This window comes from Dendrobates tinctorius, unplaced genomic scaffold, assembly GCF_039654945.1.
Source record: "Dendrobates tinctorius isolate UK_male_01 unplaced genomic scaffold, ASM3965494v1 ptg000020l, whole genome shotgun sequence".
NCBI classification, from domain to species: domain Eukaryota; kingdom Metazoa; phylum Chordata; class Amphibia; order Anura; family Dendrobatidae; genus Dendrobates; species Dendrobates tinctorius.
Window position 1 is genome coordinate 38,161,291 of NW_027361688.1, and position 23,588 is coordinate 38,184,878.

General features: G+C 48.0%; 1 protein-coding gene across 2 annotated transcripts in view; it reads left to right on the forward strand.

Annotated features, from left to right (window-relative positions):
- Positions 1-19,807, forward strand: part of TBC1D9B (TBC1 domain family member 9B) — a 70,681-nt gene extending 50,874 nt beyond the window's left edge. The window contains exons 17-22 of one of the 2 annotated variants that reach the window (XM_073568009.1): positions 12-77; positions 4,331-4,402; positions 7,709-7,759; positions 9,238-9,297; positions 15,048-15,154; positions 15,355-19,807. In XM_073568009.1, coding sequence (XP_073424110.1) covers positions 12-77; positions 4,331-4,402; positions 7,709-7,759; positions 9,238-9,297; positions 15,048-15,154; positions 15,355-16,047 — 1,049 coding nt within the window. In that variant the 3' untranslated portion in view covers positions 16,048-19,807. The remainder of the gene's footprint in view (positions 1-11; positions 78-4,330; positions 4,403-7,708; positions 7,760-9,237; positions 9,298-15,047; positions 15,155-15,354) is intronic. The other variant, XM_073568010.1, reaches the window with a different exon arrangement.
- Positions 19,808-23,588: the final 3,781 nt, after the last annotated feature.

The following is a 23,588-nucleotide window of genomic DNA, read 5'->3' on the forward strand; positions in this document are numbered from 1 at the left end:
TGTGCTATTAGGAGGAATGTATCACGGTGATATGACAGACAAGCTTAAATTTCTGTACAAACTACATCTGCCGCCCGGTAAGTGAAGATATGTCTAATTTAAAGGTTTTGTGAGAATACGTAAAAGGAAAGAGGATATTGTGTTATATTGATGAGCTGACAATGGCATCTGCGGTCAGAGATGCCAACTCGCCATTCCCTTACTATGTACTCACATATACACTGTCCTAGTATATTCAGCATTGCTGTAGCTTATGGCCGTTATCTCCGTTTTCTGTATAGCCACACTCCTCAACATTGATATTGCACCACCAAGAAGGAAAAAATCTTCTAGAGATTTCAGAAATCACTTTCCTGATACTGTAAAACAATGTGGGTTTTTTTTGTGTGTGTGGAAAAAATGCAATGTGTGAACATACCTGTGTACCAGGAATGAAGACTGGAGGGTCCGGCTACCATGCATTATGCCACACCGCACCATAATACACACCTGGAGTAGAACCAGTGTGATGTTCCCTCTTAAAGACCATGGTTTTTTCCTCCTGGTCTCCAGACGGATATCCAGCTGTCATTGTGACAGACAAAAGCGCGACTCCTAAGTGAGAGGATAGATCTCCTTTTCAGCCTCCGTTGCGGTCTTGTTCTGCTCAATGATAGTTTGAGAGTGGTAGCACGGGGTCAGTGAAACCCTTGTAGGTGAAGGTTTGGCGTGTTGCCTAATGTTGTGCAAGCTCCATGTTATAGTTTGTGCAGACACTTTTGATGTCTTAGGCTTGGTACGTGATGTCCAATTTCACTTGTGGTACAGAATGGATCAATTGTGGAGCCAGTGGTACAGCCATTTTTTCTAAAGTGTCCCAGGGGCCTTTTTTCAAGTTAGCAGTGCCAGGCAGCAGGCTGCTCACTGTAATACTAATTGTTTTACCATGCCCTGCAGCGTCTCAAATCGAGCATATTTGGGATGCCATTGGTAACCAATTGCAAAGGGAGCTGCCAGCTGCGGATCTTGATGATTTGCACAAGTGCATTAATCTTGGCAGACTGTTCCTCAGACAGCAATTAAAGGGAATCTGTCACCACATTTTTGCCCCATAAGCTGGGGCCACCGCCATAAGGGGCTTATATACAGCATTCTGTAATGCTGTAGATAAGCCCCCGATGAAACCTGAAAGATAAGAAAAACACTTTAGATTATACTCGGCGGGGGCGGTGGGTGTCGCAGTCCAGTCCAGCGCCTCCCATCTTCATACGATTACGTCCTCTTGCTTGCTCCTCCCTCGGCTCCTGCGCACTCATACTTTATCTGCCCTATTGAGTGCAGAGTAAAGTACTGCAGTGCGCAGGCGCCGGGAAAGGTCAGAGAGGTCCAGCACCTGCGCACTGCAGTACTCTGCTCTGCCCTCAACAGGGCAGATAAAGTACACGTGCGCAGGAGCCGAGGGAGAAGCAAGGAGGAGAGGACATCATCGTATGAAGATTGGAGGCGCCGGACGGGACGGCGACACCCATTGGACCGTACCGAACTCCAGGGTGAGTATAATCTAACTCTTTTTTTTTTTTTTTTTCTCTTATCTTTCAGGTTTCATCGGGGGCTTATCTACAGCATTACAGAATGCTGTAGATAAGCCCCTTATGGCGGTGGCCGCAGCTTATGGGGCAAAAATGGGGTGACAGATTCCCTTTAATAATCTCATTGATAGCAGCCAAGGCGTTTAAGTGTGTTCATGTATTTTTGGTTTGTGGTGCTCATTTGCATATTATTAACATGTTTTGTCATTTCCATAATTCCACGACTTTCCCTTCGTGGTGCTACAATTTCAGCTTTGAGGAGTGTGTATGAATATGTATGTATAGATAGATACAGAGACACGCACACACTATATATTGTAACACACAATGAAGATACTCTGTAGTTTAAATTAGATTTTTAATTGAAATTTAGGGTTTTTTATGTATGTTATTACATATCACAATTTATATTAAAAAATTTTGAGAAATCTTCAGCTTTTTTTTTTCCACTGGCTGCTAAGACTTATTTTTGCAGTTTTTCAGGGGCATCAAATCATGCTCCCAAGAAATTGCAATCTAGCACTGGAAAAAAAATAAAAATTGCAGAATTAGAGGGACCTGGCTAGAATCATTCTGTGTCCTGTGACTTGACCAAATTTATGTCCAACTGACGTCCCCCAAGCATTTGAGCTTATCCAAAAAGTTGTAACCTTGTGCTATATCCCAATCATGATCCAGTAGCGACACTGGCCCATCTAGACATCACAGAGTCTAAAACGAGACCTGCACCTTTGACCGTGCGCTGTTGCTGCCTGTGAATCCATCTTTGGCTGCTGATGGAATTATTTTAGACTCTCAATCTTGGATGCTTTATGGTATCTTGTTGTTCTCTTTATTTCCTTTACCTGAGTGCTAATATAATGTTCATTTCTCTGGGCACTGGACTCCAGCAGCTTGTTGCTCCACCTTTCTACTTGTCATTGGTGCATTGGTCTAAGGGTGGTTTCACATTAGCGTTTAAGGCCGCAGCGTCGGCCTGCGCACGGCCGCCGCTAAGCCCCGCCCCCGCCTACGGGCCCATGACGCTGCCTGCGTCCCCTATCTTTAGCACTGGGGACGCAGGCCGTACGCAGGTATCCGTTTGGCGACGCATGCGTCCTTTTGACGGTGCGCCGAGCGCACCAAATTGCTACAGGTTGCGTTTGGCACTGGTCAGTGCACCCGTCAAAAGGACACATGCGCCGCCAAATGCATACCTGCGCACGGCCTGCGTCCCCAGTGCTAAAGATAGGGGACGCATGCAGCGTCATGCGCCCGTAGGCGGACCTACCTGCGGAGGTGCTGCAGGGGGCGGGGCTTAGGCTGGTTTCACATTTGCGTTTTTTTGCGCTGGAAAAAAACGCATACCTGCGCATGCGTTTTTTCCCCTATATTTAACATGGGTGCGCATACCTGCGCGCTGGCATGCGCACGTATGCGATTTTCATGCGCTGCGTTTTTTTGGGGTGTGCGTTTTTATTTTCCAGACACAGCATGTTGCATTTTTTGGCCCTGCAAAAAAGCGCATGCGCACGTATGCTCACGTTTTGCGCTAAAAATGGCCATTATAGCCTATGGATGCGCATACGTGCGCATTGGCATGCTTATGTATGCGTTTTTTTGCACATGCGTTTTTTTTTTTAACATTAGTTTAGACAATGGAATTTAGGGGTTTGGGTTAGAGTTAGGGTTAGTTATGGGGTTTAGGGTTAGGGTCAGGGTCAGGGTTAGGGTTAGGATCAGGGTATGGTTTGGTTAAGGGTTAGGGTCAGGGTTAGGGTTAGGATCAGGGTATGGTTTGGTTAAGGGTTAGGGTCAGGGTTAGGGTATGGTTTGGGTTAGGGTTAGGGTCAGGGTTAGGGTTAGGATCAGGGTATGGTTTGGTTAAGGGTTAGGGTCAGGGTCAGGGTTAGGGTTAGGGTATGGTTTGGTTAAGGGTTAGGGTCAGGGTTAGGGTTAGGATCAGGGTTTGGTTAAGGGTTAGGGTCAGGGTTAGGGTCAGGGTTAGGGTTAGGATCAGGGTATGGTTTGGTTTAGGGTTAGGGTCAGGGTCAGGGTTAGGGTTAGGGTATGGTTTGGTTAAGGGTTAGGGTTAGGGTATGGTTTGGTTAAGGGTTAGGGTCAGGGTTAGGGTATGGTTTGGTTAAGGGTTAGGGTCAGGGTTAGGGTCAGGGTTAGGGTATGGTTTGGTTAAGGGTTAGGGTTAGGGTATGGTTTGGTTAAGGGTTAGGGTCAGGGTTAGGGTATGGTTTGGTTAAGGGTTAGGGTTAGGGTATGGTTTGGTTAAGGGTTAGGGTTTGGGTTAGGGTCAGGGTTAGGGTTAGGGTATGGTTTGGTTAAGGGTTAGGGTTAGTAAAGTCATGGTTTTGGTTAGTGTGAGGGGCCACCTAATGTTTGGAAAAAACGCAAACGCGGTAAAAACGCACTAAAAACGCTTACAAACGCATAAAAACGCTGCGTTTTTTTCATGCATGCTCATAAAAATGCTTGAAAAAAACGCAGCAGTTGTATGCTTTTGTATGCGTTTTTTCAATGCGTTTTTTTGCGGGAAAAACGCGCTGCAAAAAAAAGCAAGTGTGAAACTAGCCTTAGCGGCGGCCGTGCGCAGGCAGACGCTGCGGCCTTAAACGCTAATGTGAAACCACCCTTATTCTGTAAATTACTGGAGTAGGATATGCTGCCTGTCTAAGGGAATGTTCATGTGTTGGGTTTACACCATGTTTTGGGAAACCTCACTTTGATTTTGGGTGTTAATCTGAATACCTGCTACTTTCTCGCTATAGCTCTCGGTGCAGAAGAAGCAGAATCTGCCCTGGAAGCCACCAACTTCTTCACTGAGGATGTGACTCCAGAAGGTAAACTGACCGACGCAAATGTGTATCGCTATGAAATCTGGAAGTTCTCAGTTACCTGAGCAGCGCTCATTTTATAAGTATTTGAGGGGGTCTTCCAAATTATTTATCCCCTATCAGTAGAACAAGGAATAACTTATTGATCGCTTGGTGTCTGGCTATTGGGATCACCACTGATCCAGAGAACGTGGTGATTGGAGGCCACCTCTGCTCCATTATTTCTTTATGGAGGACCCTATTTTGCAGCATGATCGTGTTGATCATTCAATGATGCTTGTGAGTTTTTTTGAGCATCTTAAAACTGATATAATAAATTCTGAATATTTTAGCATGATATACAAGGACATCCATATACTGTTTTGTTTGTTTTGTTTAACATTTTGAGTTTTTTTTAGAACTTGTCATTTGGTCAAAAGTAGCCTATTTATGCTCTTTTTGTATCCCTGCTGCTCCACTGAGTTTTCCATTTTTTATTTTATTTTTTCAGTTTTAATTCAGTTTCAGAAATATGGGCCTTTCTATTTGGTTTTACATTTCAGGGTCATTACATTAGCTCACAGGGTAATAATACAAAGCAGCCTAAAGTCACACCTCAGGGGATCCTGCAACCAGTGCCGACCCCTTAGTAAAGACCATCAAAATAAGCACTAAATAAAAAAAAATATATGGAAAAATAAGGGGAAAATGAGGCCACATTTGACTTGGTGAAAGATTCTCATTAAAGGGAATCTGTCATGTTAAAAATGGTATCTGATCTGCGGGCTGGATGTTATAGAGCCGGAGGAGCTGATAAGACCGACATACATTTTTGTAGGAAAGTTTCAGAAAACGTCCATATTATTCATTGAAATCCCTAGCACATGAGTCCAGCGGGTGATCCTGTTCTGTGACTGACAGTCTCCCCACTATGATTGTGCATGCACAGATAGCCGTCAATCACTAATAGCACCGCCCACTGGACTCATTTACAAACACCAGGGATTTCAATGAATAAAATACAAGTTATACTGAATCTTTTCCAACTAATTAATATTTCTATCTGCTCCACTTCTCTTTCTCTACTAAAAGCTGATGCTTTCCCTTTAATTGGAATTAAGTCAGTTTTCTGCGTTTAAAATCAGAGGTTTTTTGTCCTAGTGTACTGCAAAAATAAACTCCTGAATAGATATCGTCAAGTCAAATAATGAGTTGCTGGGATTTCTATTTTCTAAGGAGAGTTTTCAACTAAAGGGAATCTGTCATGTCCTCAATTGCTATTAATCTGCAGATATAGGGTTAATACTGTCCGGCCGCCTTACTAAAAGCACGGCTGCTGGGAGAAAAGGAACATTATTCCTCCTGGCAGCCACTGTCCTTCAGTCCTAGAAACATGCCCGGAGCAGCTACAGTCACCGCTGAGGACACAGTGAGCAACGCCCTGGCACTTTGACAACGTCGATGTGGTCTTTGGTCATAAATCAGCCGAGAGGAGCTCAGAAAAGAACACATAAGCGTTACAAACTCCCCGTCAGATCATCGTAGTGGTCTGACTGACAGATTCTCAGTTAACTCATTGAGCAATAGAAAGTGCAACACCGAGGCTATAAAAGGCAAACGGTGCAAAATCTTTAATGAAATCTGCCGTATTTTTTGGATTATAAGACGCACTTTTGTTCCCCCAAATTTTGGGGGAAAGTGAGGGGTGCGTCTTATAATCAGAATCTGTGTGCTGCTGCGCTATAGAGTAGGGGGGCGGCTCTGGCATGGTGTCAGGGGGCTGGGGTTGGCTGCAGACAGCAGGAGGTCACTGCTCCAGCTCATTGGGCTCATGTAATATTCACTGCACCGCTGTCCATCACCTTGGTGCTGAAGCAGCGCCGAGTTGGTAGACAGGGGAGCAGCGCATATTGCATGTGCCTACGCTCGACCCCCCCGTCACTATATTCACCTTCCGATGATGGCTCCTGCTCCCAGCTCCCCCGTGGCTTTCCTATGTCTGTGCCAACATCCTCCTCCTGAGAGGGCGCGCGCAGTAGCTGCTCATTCAGGCACTTCATTGTAGCTTCAGGACCTTCCTTCACGTGACCAATAGGACCTGCGGACACGTGACTCCCCCAGTGTGCGCTGCGAGTCACGTGACCGCAGGTCCTATTGTTCACGTGAAGGAAGGTCCTGAAGCTACAATGAAGTGCCTTAATGAGCAGCTGCTGCCGCGCGCCCTCTCAGGAGGAGGACGTCGGCGCAGACACAGGAAAGCCCCGGGGAAGCTGGGAGCAGGTGCCATCATCGGAAGGTGAGTTAAATGTTTGTTGTTTTATCATGTGCTTGCCAGCAGGGGGGAGTATAGGGACAGGGGTGCCATGTGTGCCAGCAGGGGGGAATATAGGGACGGGGGGGGGGGGGGCCGTGTGTGCCAGCAGGGGGGAATATAGGGACGGGGGAGCCGTGTCCATGCCAGCAGGGGGGAATATAGGGATGGGGGGGTCCGTGTCCTTGCCAGCAGGGGGAATATAGGGACTGTGGGGGGGTCTGTGTCCATGCAAGCAGGGGGCAATATAGGGACGGTGGGGGGGGTCCGTGTCCATGCCAGCAGGGAGCAATATAGGGATGGGGGGGTTCGTATCCATGCCAGCAGGGGGGAATATAGGGACGGGGGGGCCTGTGTCCATGCCAGCAGGGGGGAATATAGAGACGAGGGGGGGCCGTGTGCATGCCAGCAGGGGGGAATATAGGGACGGGGGGGCCTGTGTCCATGCCAGCAGCGGGGAATATAGGATATAGGGATGGGGGGGCATGTGCATGCCAGCAGGAGGGCATATAGAGAGGGGGGCCGTGTGCGTGCCAGCGGGGGGGCATATAGTGACCGGGGGGGGGGGCCATAGCCCCCCTATCCTGGATATGTGTTATATAGATACCAGGATGAGGGACATATATATGATTTGAAAGACGGACACTGGCATTATAAGACACACCTTCATATAACTTAAAAAAAAAATATTTTTCTTCACCAAATTTGGGGGTGTGTCTTATAATCAGGTGCATCTTATAAAGCGAAAAATACGGTATTTGCAAAAATTATTTTTTTGCCCCACATTTAAGTGCAGATCAAAGAATGTCTCTTTCAAACAAGCAGTTTGTCACACTCATGTAAATAGTGCCATATTGGAGGGTTATGAAGATATCTCGCATGTGCTGTGGGGCGCCCGCTCAGACCAGGTTTTCCTCCTTTCTCAGATATAGAGCTTTACCTTCTTCTGATTCCCACCTTTTCTCCCACCTATTCCGTGCTCCCACCACCCTCAACTTTCTCCCCTCTTTTTCTGACTGCAGTATCTCCCTATCTCTCCGAACTGGATCTTATTCTCCAGAGTGAGTTTCCAGGTTAGTTTTTTTACTTTGCGCATTCATTGAGCTCTCTGATAATTTGTAATAAGTAGTGATGAGCGAACGTTCTCAGATAAGGTGTTATCCGAGCATGCTCAGGTGCTAACCGAGTGTCTTCCGCGTTTGAGTCCCCGCGGCTGCATGTCTCGATGCTGTTTGGCAGCTGCAACACATGCAGGGTTTGTCTAACAATCAGGAAATCCCTGCATTTGTTGCGGCTGTCGCACATCTGTGAGATATGCAGCCGCGGGGACTCAAACATATTACTTGAGCTCGTCGAAGATGCTTGGTTAGCACACGAGCATGCTCAGATAACACCTTATCATAGCATGTTCGCTCATCAGTAGTAATAAACCATTGCAGCACCAGTCAGGTTCTATATTACCTAGGTGGTGTCTCTCAGGCCGTTGTGCATGGTTGGCTTCCTTGTTTTTATTCAGAGTAGGATGCACGTTTCGTTAGTTTTAGTGTTCAGGATTAACGGGAATCTGTCACCACATTTGACCTAAATTTGATCTAAACTATTAATATGGGCATACAAGTTATAGACTGCTGAAAACAGTCCTCCCTGTGTGTCTCATATCAGATGTGTTGCTGCTGAGAAATCATCATTTATCACTTCATATAAATGACCTCTTCAAGACTCTGGGGAGGACAGTGCTTGGAGATAACTCTGCCTCCAGAGCTTGTTTTCCCTGAAGGGGGAGTTTCCAATGTGAGACAAGTAACTAACACAGAACAGGAGAAATTAACTTTGTCTTCTTGCAAACACATATTTTGCTTCTCTCTCTGCTGAATTGGTAAAATATTGCAGCCCTGTGAGCTGGAAGCTGCAGATGTGTCAGGTATAATCACACACAGCTCTGCAGTGAGATCAGGAGAGCAGAGAGCGGCCATCACAATGGTAACCATTACACATCGCACTGGTAACTCCACTTCATGTAAAATAAGCTCTGGAGGCAGAGTTTTCTCCAGGCACCATCCGTCCCAGAGCCTGAAAGAGGTCACTGATATAAAGTGATAAAAGATAATTTCTCAGCAACACCACAGCTGATATGAGACAAACAGGGAGGACTGTTCTCAGCAGTCTATAACCTGTATGGCCATAGTAATAGCTTGCCTAGATCAAATGTGATGACCGATTCCCTTTCAAGAAACTGGTCTCCTTTAATTCCACCCTTGGCCTCAGTTTACTAAAAAGGAGCTGTGTTCAAACATTATAGAGCAAAGTGGCCCTTCTTCTGGGAAACATCTGGCCCCTTTTCTCTAACCCCGCACAACCCCCACGTACATACTGTGCAGTGGTGCTAGCCATTTTGGAAGCTGCTTGAATGTTCTTGTGTTAAAGTATTAACATCTTTGTACATTTAGCCAATAATGTCTTCCTCTCCTGGGCTTTAGTGAATCATTACCGTACAATCTCCATACTGTCGTCTCTTATTTCCAGTTTTATAACCACTTTGTTTTATTTCCAGACTCTGATGGACAGGGCAACGGATCTGCAGCGGAGATTAGTGAACCGCAAGATAAAAAAGGTATTTTTACATTTCCTATCTTTTTTTTTTTTTTTTAATTAAAACACTGCAACTATTTCTCTGATCTACCTCCAGTATCCCTCCTTTTTCTGTATACGGCTCCAATGCAGAGCTGTGTGCTTCCATGGATATAAACGTTATGGTCTTAGTCTGATAGCGTCTTTTTCCCCAGCCTCATAATGTTCTGCTAAGCACGAGGCTCATATCCCATATAGATGTAATGACGAAGACACACATACTGTGCTGCCTCTAATTAACCCCTTCATGACATGGCGGTGTCACGGTTTTTGTTGCTTTTTTGGTGGGTTATTTTTTTTTTTCTTCGTTTTTTTCCACCCCTTATTCCTAGAGACATTGCTTTTTACTTTTTCAGCAATATAGCGGTATGCAGGACTGTGGGGTTTTTTTTGCACGAGTTAATGCTTTTTGAATGACTTCTTTCATTCTAACAATATAGTGTTCTGGAAAACGGAGAAATAAATTGAAAATGCATTGTAATTGCAAAAAAAGTGTTTTTTATTTACAATGTTCACTATATGAAAAAGCCAACAATCAGTGAGAATCACTCACTATATACACAGATAGCATATATGAATATTCATAAAAGACAATAGAAACTTTCTCAATTATAGTGATCATAAAAAATCCATCAGTTCAAATAAAGTGCATAGGAAATGTAATAAGATCATAGATACCCGTGATCAGACACATTGAGCCACTGATCACGGGTTTCTATGATCTTATTACATTTCCTATGCACTTTATTTGAGCTTTCAGACCCTGTGTCTGCTTACTATATGCACTTTAGATTGCTGATGGATTTTTTATGATCACTATATTTATTCATGGCCCATGTGTTTACTATGCAACTATCTCCTTATACTATGACATTTTATGGTATTGTATTATGTCCAACTTGTTTGGTTTTCCTTTTATTGCGTAATGAAATAAAAACTTTTTAAGTCTCTATCAATTTGGACTTAATTTTGGTTTATTCATATCTAATTGAGAAGGTTTCTAATGTTCACTATATGGTAATACTGACCTGGCAATATGATTCTCCAGGTCCGTACGAGTACGCAGGTACCAAACATACACCACTCACAAAAAACTTATTTTTGATGATTTGATTTTTTTTTCTTGTTGCGCAGTTTACAGAGCGTATTAATTTATTTTATGTTTTTTCTGACCTTTACGAACGCAGTGATGCCAAATATGTTTTTTTGTTTTATTTTTAATAGGGCAAATGGGGGTGATTTGAATTTGTTTTTGTGTTTTGTTTTTTTTTTGTTTGTTTGTTTTTTCATATTTTTAAAGCCTCCCCCCCACTCCTCACTTTTTACTGTATTTGTTACTCCCCTTAGAGGACTTGAAACTACAGTTTATGCTACAGAAAGCATCAGCACATTGTCTGCATTTATGGCTTTTCTTAGCAACAAGATGCCAATAGGCACAATCTCGCCTTCTACTCATTTTACCCTCTGCCTCCCTATTTCGCGTATGTCCCCCCTTCTCTCTTGCATTCCCTCTTGCTCTCTGTCCCTCGCGTTCCCTCTTTCTCTCCGTCCCTCGCGTTCCCTTTCTCTCTCCGTCAGTCGTGATCTCTCTCCATTCCTCGTGTTCTCTCTCTCCGTCCCTCGCGTTCCCTCTCTCCGTCAATCGCGATCTCTCCCCCTCTCTCTCGTGTTCCCTCTTTCTCTCACTCCGTCCCTCGCATTCCCTCTTTCTCTCTCTATCCCTCGTGTTCCCTCTTTCTCTCTCTCTCCGTCCCTCGCGCTCCCTCTCTCCGTCCCTCGCGCTCCCTCTCTCTCTCCGTCCCTCGCGCTCCCTCTCTCTCTCCGTCCCTCGCGCTCCCTCTCTCTCTCCGTCCCTCGCGCTCCCTCTCTCTCTCTCCGTCCCTCGCGCTCCCTCTCTCTCTCTCCGTCCCTCGCGCTCCCTCTCTCTCTCTCCGTCCCTCGCGCTCCCTCTCTCTCTCTCCGTCCCTCGCGCTCCCTCTCTCTCTCTCCGTCCCTCGCGCTCCCTCTCTCTCTCTCCGTCCCTCGCGCTCCCTCTCTCTCTCTCCGTCCCTCGCGCTCCCTCTCTCTCTCTCCGTCCCTCGCGCTCCCTCTCTCTCTCTCTCTCCGTCCCTCGCGCTCCCTCTCTCTCTCTCCGTCCCTCGCGCTCCCTCTCTCTCTCTCCGTCCCTCGCGCTCCCTCTCTCTCTCTCCGTCCCTCGCGCTCCCTCTCTCTCTCTCCGTCCCTCGCGCTCCCTCTCTCTCTCTCCGTCCCTCGCGCTCCCTCTCTCTCTCTCCGTCCCTCGCGCTCCCTCTCTCTCTCTGTCCCTCGCGCTCCCTCTCTCTCTCTGTCCCTCGCGCTCCCTCTCTCTCTCTCCGTCCCTCGCGCTCCCTCTCTCTCTCTCTCCGTCCCTCGCGCTCCCTCTCTCTCTCTCTCCGTCCCTCGCGCTCCCTCTCTCTCTCTCTCTCCGTCCCTCGCGCTCCCTCTCTCTCTCTCTCCGTCCCTCGCGCTCCCTCTCTCTCTCTCTCCGTCCCTCGCGCTCCCTCTCTCTCTCTCTCTCCGTCCCTCGCGCTCCCTCTCTCTCTCTCTCTCCGTCCCTCGCGCTCCCTCTCTCTCTCTCTCTCCGTCCCTCGCGCTCCCTCTCTCTCTCTCCGTCCCTCGCGCTCCCTCTCTCTCTCTCCGTCCCTCGCGCTCCCTCTCTCTCTCTCCGTCCCTCGCGCTCCCTCTCTCTCTCTCCGTCCCTCGCGCTCCCTCTCTCTCTCTCTCTCTCCGTCCCTCGCGCTCCCTCTCTCTCTCCGTCCCTCGCGCTCCCTCTCTCTCTCTCCGTCCCTCGCGCTCCCTCTCTCTCTCTCCGTCCCTCGCGCTCCCTCTCTCTCTCTCCGTCCCTCGCGCTCCCTCTCTCTCTCTCCGTCCCTCGCGCTCCCTCTCTCTCTCTCCGTCCCTCGCGCTCCCTCTCTCTCTCTGTCCCTCGCGCTCCCTCTCTCTCTGTCCCTCGCGCTCCCTCTCTCTCTGTCCCTCGCGCTCCCTCTCTCTCTGTCCCTCGCGCTCCCTCTCTCTCTCTGTCCCTCGCGCTCCCTCTCTCTCTGTCCCTCGCGCTCCCTCTCTCTCTCTCCGTCCCTCGCGCTCCCTCTCTCTCTCTCTCCGTCCCTCGCGCTCCCTCTCTCTCTCTCTCCGTCCCTCGCGCTCCCTCTCTCTCTCTCTCCGTCCCTCGCGCTCCCTCTCTCTCTCTCTCCGTCCCTCGCGCTCCCTCTCTCTCTCTCTCCGTCCCTCGCGCTCCCTCTCTCTCTCTCTCCGTCCCTCGCGCTCCCTCTCTCTCTCTCTCCGTCCCTCGCGCTCCCTCTCTCTCTCTCTCCTCCGTCCCTCGCGCTCCCTCTCTCTCTCTCTCCGTCCCTCGCGCTCCCTCTCTCTCTCTCTCCGTCCCTCGCGCTCCCTCTCTCTCTCTCTCCGTCCCTCGCGCTCCCTCTCTCTCTCTCTCCGTCCCTCGCGCTCCCTCTCTCTCTCTCTCCGTCCCTCGCGCTCCCTCTCTCTTCTCTCTCCGTCCCTCGCGCTCCCTCTCTCTCTCTCTCCGTCCCTCGCGCTCCCTCTCTCTCTCTCTGTCCCTCGCCCTCTCTCTCTCTCTCTCTCTCTCTGTCCCTCGCCCTCTCTCTCTCTCTCTCTCTCTCCTCGCCCTCTCTCTCTCTCTCTCTCTCTGTCCCTCGCCCTCTCTCTCTCTCTCTCTCTCTCTATCTCTGTCCCTCGCCCTCTCTCTCTCTCTCTCTCTCTCTCTCTCTGTCCCTCGCCCTCTCTCTCTCTCTCTCTCTCTCTCTGTCCCTCGCCCTCTCTCTCTCTCTCTCTCTCTCTCTCCGTCCCTCGCCCTCTCTCTCTCTCTCTCTCTCTCTCTCTGTCCCTCGCCCTCTCTCTCTCTCTCTCTGTCCCTCGCCCTCTCTCTCTCTCTGTCCCTCGCCCTCTCTCTCTCTCTCTCTCTCTCTCTGTCCCTCGCCCTCTCTCTCTCTCTCTCTCTCTCGCCCTCTCTCTCTCTCTCTCTCTCTCTCTCTCGCCCTCTCTCTCTCTCTCTCTGTCCCTCGCCCTCTCTCTCTCTCTCTCTCTCTCTCTCTCTCTGTCCCTCGCCCTCTCTCTCTCTCTCTCTCTCTCTCTCTCTCTCTCTCTCTCTCTCTGTCCCTCGCCCTCTCTCTCTCTCTCTCTCTCTCCGTCCCTCGCCCTCTCTCTCTCTCTCTCTCTCTCTCTCTCTCTCTGTCCCTCGCCCTCTCTCTCTCTCTCTCTCTCTCTCTCTCCGTCCCTCGCCCTCTCTCTCTCTCTCTCCGTCCCTCGCGCTCCCTCTCTCTCTCTCCCGGTCCCTCGCCCTCTCTCTCTCTCTCTCTCTGTCCCTCGCCCTCTCTCTCTCTCTCTCTCTCTCTCTCTCTGTCCCTCGCCCTCTCTCTCTCTCTCTCTCTGTCCCTCGCCCTCTCTCTCTCTCTCTCTCTCTGTCCCTCGCCCTCTCTCTCTCTCTCTCTCTCTCTCTCCGTCCCTCGCCCTCTCTCTCTCTCCGTCCCTCGCGCGCCTCTCTCTCTCTCCGTCCCTCGCGCTCCCTCTCTCTCTCTCTCCGTCCCTCGCGCTCCCTCTCTCTCTCTCTCCGTCCCCTTCGCGCTCCCTCTCTCTCTCTCTCCGTCCCTCGCGCTCCCTCTCTCTCTCTCTCCGTCCCTCGCGCTCCCTCTCTCTCTCTCTCCGTCCCTCGCGCTCCCTCTCTCTCTCTCTCCGTCCCTCGCGCTCCCTCTCTCTCTCTCTCCGTCCCTCGCGCTCCCTCTCTCTCTCCGTCCCTCGCGCTCCCTCTCTCTCTCCGTCCCTCGCGCTCCTCTCTCTCTCCGTCCCTCGCGCTCCCTCTCTCTCTCCGTCCCTCGCGCTCCCTCTCTCTCTCCGTCCCTCGCGCTCCCTCTCTCTCTCCGTCCCTCGCGCTCCCTCTCTCTCTCCGTCCCTCGCGCTCCCTCTCTCTCTCCGTCCCTCGCGCTCCCTCTCTCTCTCCGTCCCTCGCGCTCCCTCTCTCGCGCTCCGTCCCTCGCGCTCCGTCCCTCGCGCTCCCTCTCTCTCTCTCTCCCCGTCCCTCGCGCTCCCTCCCTCTCTCTCCGTCCCTCGCGCTCCCTCTCTCTCTCTCCGTCCCTCGCGCTCCCTCTCTCTCTCTCCGTCCCTCGCGCTCCCTCTCTCTCTCTCCGTCCCTCGCGCTCCCTCTCTCTCTCTTCCGTCCCTCGCGCTCCCTCTCTCTCTCTCTCCGTCCCTCGCGCTCCCTCTCTCTCTCTCCGTCCCTCGCGCTCCCTCTCTCTCTCTCCGTCCCTCGCGCTCCTCTCTCTCTCTCCGTCCCTCGCGCTCTCTCTCTCTCTCTCTGTCCCTCGCCCTCTCTCTCTCTCTCTCTCTGTCCCTCGCCCTCTCTCTCTCTCTCTCTCTCTCTCTGTCCCTCGCCCTCTCTCTCTCTCTCTCTCTCTGTCCCTCGCCCTCTCTCTCTCTCTCTCTCTCTGTCCCTCGCCCTCTCTCTCTCTCTCTCTCTCTCTCTCTCTCTCTCTCTCTCTCTCTCTCTCTCTCTCTCTCTCCGTCCCTCGCCCTCTCTCTCTCTCTCTCCGTCCCTCGCCCTCTCTCTCTCCGTCCCTCGCGCTCCCCACATCGTGCACTGTCTGCAAAATAAAAAGTAATATAAGGGCTCCTAAACTTCATGCAGTAGACAATTAAGACATGCAGCACAGAGAAGAAAGGAGGCTTAGTGCTTGTACGTTAATAATATTTTCCCTTTATTAGAGGAGAAAACAACCGGTGCCCCGGACTATAAGTACTACCTGCGCATGTGGGCCAATGAGAAGGAGCAGAAGAAGGAGACTATAAAGGACATACCCAAGATGAATCAGGTGAGATATAATGTTTTTGATCTTCAAAAGCTATTTTCTATCTAATGTTCCTCTGTTCCTCTTTTCCCATTCACTACTAATTTAAAGGGAGGGCATTTTTAAATGAACAGGGTGAAGCCACCCTGATCAAAGAAGAAAAGAAGATCCCTTCTGTAATTTTCTGTACCCTTTGTGATACATTTTTTTTTTTTACTCAACAGGAGCAATTTATTGAGCTGTGCAAGACATTCTACAATATGTTCAGCGAGGACCCGGTGGAACAAGAACTATACCATGCCATAGCCACAGTGGCTAGTCTTCTGCTACGGATTGGTGAGGTGGGAAAGAAGTTCTCCAATCCTCCCCTTAGAAATGCTGAGGATGGGAAAACAAATATAACAAGGGAACCCTCGAGTGAAGAAGAGGAAGAACAGAGCTCCGGTCTGGAGCCGCGGACCACAAAAGAAGAACAGTCCACGGAACCCATTCCAGTTCCTGGCAACTCTCGGTCAGCCATCACCCAAGATGATATCCAAAAATTAAAAAAGGGGGTAGGAAACGGAGAGCGAAACAGCCCTCCAACGCAGCCCACCTCTGACGATGAAACTAAGGATGATACCTCTGTTTCCTCCTACTCTATGGTGAGCGCCAGCTCGCTTCAGTGTGAGGATATTGCTGATGACACAGTGTTAGTTGGGTGTGAGCCCGGTAATGTGACACCCAAATATGGGAGCACCATTGATGCTGAATGGTCAATCTCCTTTGAACAGATTCTGGCTTCTATGTTGACCGAGCAAGCCCTGGTCAGCTACTTTGAGAAGAAAGTGGACATTGCTCAGAAGATAAAGCAGAAGAAAGTTGAAAGACAAATCAGCTCCTCAAGTGAACATGAACTCTCCTCTGTCTCAGGCTAAGATCTTAAATGTTCTTGCCTCCTTTGAACCAGAGAAGAAGACTTCTCATGAACTTGGTCCCGTCTAAGCTGTTCTTCTTGGCTTCATATAATTATGCATCTCCCATCGCCAACATCAGGAAAAACCTTGCCTCATGTAGTTGAGCTTCAAAAGTACAAAAGACAAAGTTCAGGTTTTTATTTGCAGCTTTCATCCCTGCATGGTATCTTCTTCATTTTTTGGATAATCACTTTCATAGTCTACATTTGCACTTTTTCCAGTTACATATCACTAACCCTCTGACTGATCCTGGCAGGTTTCACCTTTGTCGTATTGAGAAGATCACTCCATCCCTGGCCCCTGTGTGCCGCACTAAGAGATGCCTTTGCTCCTGATAGCTCTATGCTTGTGTGTGTGGTGCCTAAGTCATGTCTTGTTTCAGCTACTATGGTAGAACCAACACATACACCGTGTCATAGACTTATAGCTAATGTGCAATATATTGGTATACCGAATAGTATCCCAATTTTTTTTTTTAAATTTTACTTCTCTCGTATTGTCTACAAATCGCATCTATAGATGTTCCTTTTTTTTTTGTTGTTGTTGCTTTTTTTTTACCCTTTCATCCCACTTTTATTTCATGATTGGTGCCTATATATTACGCTCCATTGATAACGATGATATGTCTTTCTCTCCATAACTTGTGTACACTAGATATCGCCAACTGTTGGCAATGCACTATGCTGCTCCTTAGTCCTTGTGAAACATTTCAGTTCGCTATGCCATATGACTCTTTTTCTGCCATTTTGTTTTTTGGCACATCGATGATGGGTTCAGTACATTCCAGCTATAGGAGGCCACACATTGTGATGCATTGTATAGTACACAGCCATCGTTTCGTCTTCTGTGTTTCAGACACCGGTATGAACGAATAAGGAAAGGGTCAAGTTGAGAGATTTGGACACAACACTTTGATGGTCAACCCATTTATACACTCAAATGGGCGTCACACCAATTCATAGGTCAACGCACCATCGTACAAAGCTGTGCACCTCCGTAACCTAAAGAAAAAGCTTTAATAAATGCCTTCCTATATATACTCTATGCCTACATTTCCAATAGGAGAAGACCATTGGCACCTCAGCCCACCGTGGTCTAGTTTGGTAGGGTCTCCTTTTTATTGAATTTTTGAAATTCTGAAAAATTTCTATGGATTAATTCATAGGGGATCGGGTTATATTTTCTCTGCAGATTTTACAGCGTGTCACAGATTTCCAGTAGGAAACTGAAATGATCAGCTTTTCGTTTCCTTTTGTGGATTCTCATAGATTTTGTCTCTATTGCAAAAACTACTGTAAAGCTGCCACTGATTTGCCGCCTTTTTACAAAGAATGCTACTATGGAATTTAGTGGGGAAAAAGAAATCTACCTAAACATTTTTTGGGGGTTTCATGGGGGAGAGGGGTTGAAGAAACTGGAAATCTCTTGCTTTTTTTGGGGGTTGTGGGTGGTGGGGTCTGGGGTGGGATAGCTTGTAACTGTCTCTGCTTGCGAAATTCTGCACTAGTCTTAAAGGAGTCTGTTGGCACAAAATAACCAAGCACAGGAGCTCCGTGCACCCTTGACATGGCCGAGCAGTTGCGTGCACCTCTCCACCTCCTTTATTCTCCTCCGTCTTCTCTTTCCTTGATTGACAGCTTTGGCTTTACAGGATCCAGAGAAAGGCAAAGATACGTGGAAAAGAAGTAGCTGGAAAGGTGCACTGAATTGTTTCGACAGACCAAGACTGCACAGAGCACCTTTGACAGACTCCTTTAACACTTTCTGCTGGAATTTTTCCTTAAAGGGGTTGGTAACTACTTTACATGTCTCTCATGTGAACTACTTGCCATGATAAGCTCTTTACCATGATTTTTTTAAAATCCTTCTGTAACAAGGTGACATGATCTCTGGCTAAGAATCCCCTGACTGCTTGTGATGTCACGTCAAAATCCCCCTGAGTTCAGAACACTGGAAACTGGTGGGTGTGGCTTAACATATGGGCAGGGCTTCATTCAGCAGGGCTCTCAGTGCCCCTATGCATGCTGCCGCAGACGGCTCTTTGGAAACCGATTGGTGGGCGGGGCATCACTCAGCAGCGCTCTCACTGCCCCTGTGCATGCTGCCACAGACAGCCCTTTGGCAAACCAATAGGTGGGCGGGGCATCAGCCAGCAGCGCTCATGCTGCCGCAGACAGCCCTTTGGCAAACCGATAGGTGGGCGGGGCATCACCCAGCAGCGCTCACTGCCCCTGTGCATGCTGCCACAGACAGCTCTTTAGAAGCCGACAGGTGGGCGGGGCATCACCCAGCAGCGCTCTCACTGCCCTTGTGCATGCTGCCCCAAACAGCCCTTTGGAAACCGATAGGTGGGCGGGGCATCACCCAGCAGCGCTCTCACTGCCCTTGTGCATGCTGCCTCAAACAGCCCTTTGGAAACCGATAGGTGGGCGTGGCTTCATTCAGCAGGGCTCTCACTGCCCCTGTGCATGAGGCTGCTGCAGGCCCAGCTCTCCCTTGCATCTATATGTATACAGCAGGGCGCATCTACATGTACATATACTGCTGTATCCCCTATATAATGTATATGCACCCTGCTGTATTCCCTCTATGATATGACTACATTTATATCTCTAACAATCCATCCCATCCGCTCACTGATCTTGAGGCATTTATGGCAAAAATAGTAACTGAGTTAATGTATATTCTAAAGTGTTAAAAGGAAAGTGCCAGAGCCTCCATGGGAAAAGATCGAGGCTGATAGTGAAAGAAAGATAAAACTTATCTATAATTATAAAATATAATTTTTTTTCTCTTCACAATAGCGCCATCATGCTCCTTGGATTTGTCTGGTATTGCATCTTACTTTTTTTTAAGGGTTGAGCTGCAATACCAGACACAGCCCAGAGGACATCCTGGGCTTTATGAGAGCCGTCAGTCCTACAGACTTCTGCATCGTTATACCGACCCTACAATGTCCTGTATACGTCAGTGTATAATGGCGAACTCTCGGTCACACAGAGGCGTTGCGGTGGCGGCCGTGCATTGGATCATTGATATGTCTGTAATATTACTGCATGTTATGGGAACCAAATTTTAACTATTTTCTAAAAGCCCGTATGGCGGAATAATGGAAATGTCTTGAAAGCTTGTATGCACTGCACATGTTTATATGAGGACATGTGTATATATACACCCCTAATACATGCACACGTTTCCTAATCATTGTACCAACCTTCAGATATGAAAACTAGGAAAAAAGTGTCTATGTCAACGCGACTTCTATGGGCAACAATCTGTTTTCCCCATTGGTGGTAGATGACACCGGAGCCGCCGGTATCGCGTTTTCTGTACACACATGTCCCTGTTCTAGTAATAGACGTTTACACTAGTGACAAAGAAGGTATAAAGTCCAGCGATGGCGCATACATATATATATATATATATATATATATATATATATATATATATATATATATATATATATAATCTCCTATGTGTGTGAACCGGATCCCACTTGTATCCTGCACATAGCGCAGTTGGAGCGCGCCTCCAGTCACAGTATATACCGTGTGTGTGGCCCCGATGTGCGGACATATGCACTGGGCGCTGTATGTGGCTCATGTTCATTATGGAATAATTTATTACTACTGTATTATTTTTAATTGTCAAAGAAATGATCTGTTCCTTTTTAAAACCTGTTGATTTGTCATGCATTCAATAAAATGAAACTCGTTCTGCAGAGGGATTTCTTCCTATCTAATACTGTCACTGACTGGTTGTAAATTTGGCAGAGGATGTACAGGATCGAAAAGTCTTAGGCCGGTGTGGAAAAAATGCTGCAAAATAAGACAGAAGTGTGATAGTGAATGGAGAAAAGAAAGTGCACCTGTCAGCTGTTGTGGCCGCTATAAGCTGCGGTCACCGCCTTTCAGGACTTATTCTGTAATGCTGTAGATAAGCCCCCGATGCAGCCTGAAAGATGAGTTTTATTGTACTCACCCGGGAGGGCGGTCTGGTCCGGTGGGTGTCGGAGGTTCGTTTCTGGCGCCTCCCATTTTCTTATGATCACCACCCTCCTGTTGCTTCACAAACTCCCCAACAATGCACCCCTGTGCAGGCGTACTTATTTGTCCTGTTGAGGGCAGACCACAGTACTGCAGTGTGCAGGCGCCGGACCTCTCTGACCTTTCCTGGCGCCTGCGCACTGCAGTACTTTCCTCTGCCCTCAACAGGGCAAATAAGTACGCCTGCACAGGGGCGCGATGTTTTGGAGCCTGTGAAGTAGTAATGTTCCCCCGGCCTGGATCCCATCCTGTGATAATGTCCCCCCGGCCTGGATCCCATCCTGTGATAATGTCCCCCCGGCCTGGATTCAAACATAAAAACAAATAACTTCTCACGTGTCCTTGCTCCGCTCGAGCAGCGTCCTCCACCTGTCCAGTATCTGTCATGCACTGCTGGCTACGGCCATGCTGATGTCAGCTGCCGGCCTCTGATTGGCTGGGGGCTTGTATACAGTTGTGGCCAAAAGTATTGACACCCCTGCAATTCTGTCAGATAATACTCAGTTTCTTCCTGAAAATTATTGCAAACACAAAATCTTTATTATCTTCATTTAATTTGTCTTAAATGAAAAAACACAAAAAGAATTGTCCTAAAGCCAAATTGGATATAATTCCACACCAAACATAAAAAAGAGGGTGGACAAAAGTATTGGCACTGTTCGAAAAATCATGTGATGCTTCTCTAATTTGTGTAATTAACAGCACCTGTAACTTACCTGTGGCACCTAACAGGTGTTGGCAATAACTAAATCACACTTGCAGCCAGCTGACATGGATTAAAGTTGACTCAGCCTCTGTCCTGTGTCCTTGTGTGTACCACATTGAGCATGGAGAAAAGAAAGAAGACCAAAGAACTGTCTGAGGACTTGAGAAACCAAATTGTGAGGAAGCATGAGCAATCTCAAGGCTACAAGTCCATCTCCAAAGACCTGAGTGTTCCTGTGTCTACCGTGCGCAGTGTCATCAAGATGTTTAAAGCCCATGGCACTGTGGCTAACCTCCCTAGATGTGGCCGGAAAAGAAAAATTGACAAGAGATTTCAATGCAAGATTGTGCGGATGTTGGATAAAGAACCTCGACTAACATCCAAACAAGTTCAAGCTGCCCTGCAGCCCGAGCGTCAACCCGTACTATCAGTCGGCATCTGAATGAAAAGGGACTGTATGGTAGGAGACCCAGGAAGACCCCACTTCTTACCCCGAGACATAAAAAAGCCAGGCTGGAGTTTGCCAAAACTTACCTGAAAAAGCCTAAAATGTTTTGGAAGAATGTTCTCTGGTCAGATGAGACAAAAGTAGAGCTTTTTGGGCAAAGGCATCAACATAGAGTTTACAGGAGAAAAAAAGGCATTCAAAGAAAAGAACATGGCACCTACAGTCAAACATGGTGGAGGTTCCCTGATGTTTTAGGGTGGCTTAGCTGCCTCTGGCACTGGACTGCTTGACCGTGTGCATGGCATTATGAAGTCTGAAGACTACCAACAAATTTTGCAGCATAATGTAGGGCACAGTGTGAGAAAGCTGGGTCTCCCTCAGAGGTCATGGGTCTTCCAGCAGGACAATGACCCAAAACACACTTCAAAAAGCACTAGAAAATGGTTTGAGAGAAAGCACTGGAGCCTTCTAAGGTGGCCAGCAATGAGTCCAGACCCGAATCCCATAGAACACCTGTGGAGAGATCTAAAAATGGCAGTTTGGAGAAGGCACCCTTCTAATATCAGGGACCTGGAGCAGTTTGCCAAAGAAGAATGGTCTAAAATTCCAGCAGAGCTTTGTAAGAAACTCATTGATGGTTACCGGAAGCGGTTGGTCGCAGTTATTTTGGCTAAAGGTTGTGCAACCAAGTATTAGGCTGAGGGTGCCAATACTTTTGTCTGGCCCATTTTTGGAGTTTTGTGTGAAATGATCAATGTTTTGCTTTTTGCTTCATTCTCTTTTGTGTTTTTCATTTAAGACAAATTAAATGAAGATAATAATACCAAAGAATTTGTGTTTGCAATCATTTTCAGGAAGAAACTGAGTATTATCTGACAGAATTGCAGGGGTGTCAATACTTTTGGCCACAACTGTAGCTATTGGGGGGGTGGGTAGCCGGTGGCTCTCTGCTCCCCAGTGTATTTCAATGGAAAGTGCATCTGATTATGTAGTTGAAAACTGCTGGTGTCAGCGGCCCCTTTCTGCTCCTGGCAATTATGCCCCTTGTCTTGGGAGCGCCAAAGCCATGCAGGACGCGGAGTGCAGCTTCTGGGGCCGCATGTGGCCCCCGGCTGTGTGTTTGAGACCCCTGATATACAGCCAACATTTTGATGTCTGCCATGTTGTGCTATGTGCTGGTTTCGTCCCGATGCTGCATCTCCTCTCTATACAATATCTATGGAGTGGAGATGTGCATGATCGACCATCCCTCCATCCACACCGGGCTTCTCAGAATCCCGGGTCTCAGGATCAGTGAGGGGCCCAGCGATCGGACCCCCAGCATGCCGAAAGCTATTCCCTATCTTTTGGATAGGGGATCATTTCCAAACTTGTTACAATAAAGGGAATCTGTCATCAAGTTTTTGCTACCTCACCTGAGCGCAGCCTGATGAATGGGCAGAGACCCTGATTCCAGCGATGTGACACTTTACTGGTTTCTGCAGTTTTGAATGAAAACTGTTTTCTCTGCTGCAGATCTCTGAAAGCTAAGCCCTGTATAATCCCTCCCACATCACTGATTGGCAATGTCCGGTGTGAACTGTGCATAGGCAGAAAGTGGTGGGGACAGGGTTATACAGAGCTCATGCATATAGAGGAGTACATGGCAGCAGGTTTACTTTTCTTCTAGTGATCTTAGCAGAACTACAGCAAGCAGCATAATAAGTGACACATCGTTAGGATTAGGGTCTCTATACTATGCTGCGATCAAATTAGTTGGCAAAAAATAGGTGACAGATTCCCGTTACATCTCCTGTGGGGACCAACATATGATGTAAAGAAAGCAGAACATTTAAATAAAATGTTGAAGTTCATACCACTCTTTACTCATCCTTTCATAAAAAAAATCACATTTGGTCTCAATGTGAACTTGAAAAATTCATGCTGTGAATGGCAAAAAAAATACAAAAAAACTCAAACCCTAAGTGCCAGAATATTTCTATCTGTCATTTCATTTAATTTATTTTCAAAAATAAACTGAAAGAAAATTAAATTTTTATGGAACCGAAAACTACAGCAGCCTGTACCCAAGGACGTCCACCAGAGGGCGCCATATGCTCTCTACAGGAACTACAGCAGACCGTACAGAGAATGTCCACCAGAGGGCGAAGTGTGTTGTCCAAAAGGTACAACAGAGTGTACACAGCACGTCCACCAGAGGGCGCAAAGTACCGTGCAAGAAGTACAACAGACAGTACAGACCATGTCCACCAGAGGGCGCAGTGTAACTTGCAGAAATTACAGCACAGTGTTCCCAGATCGT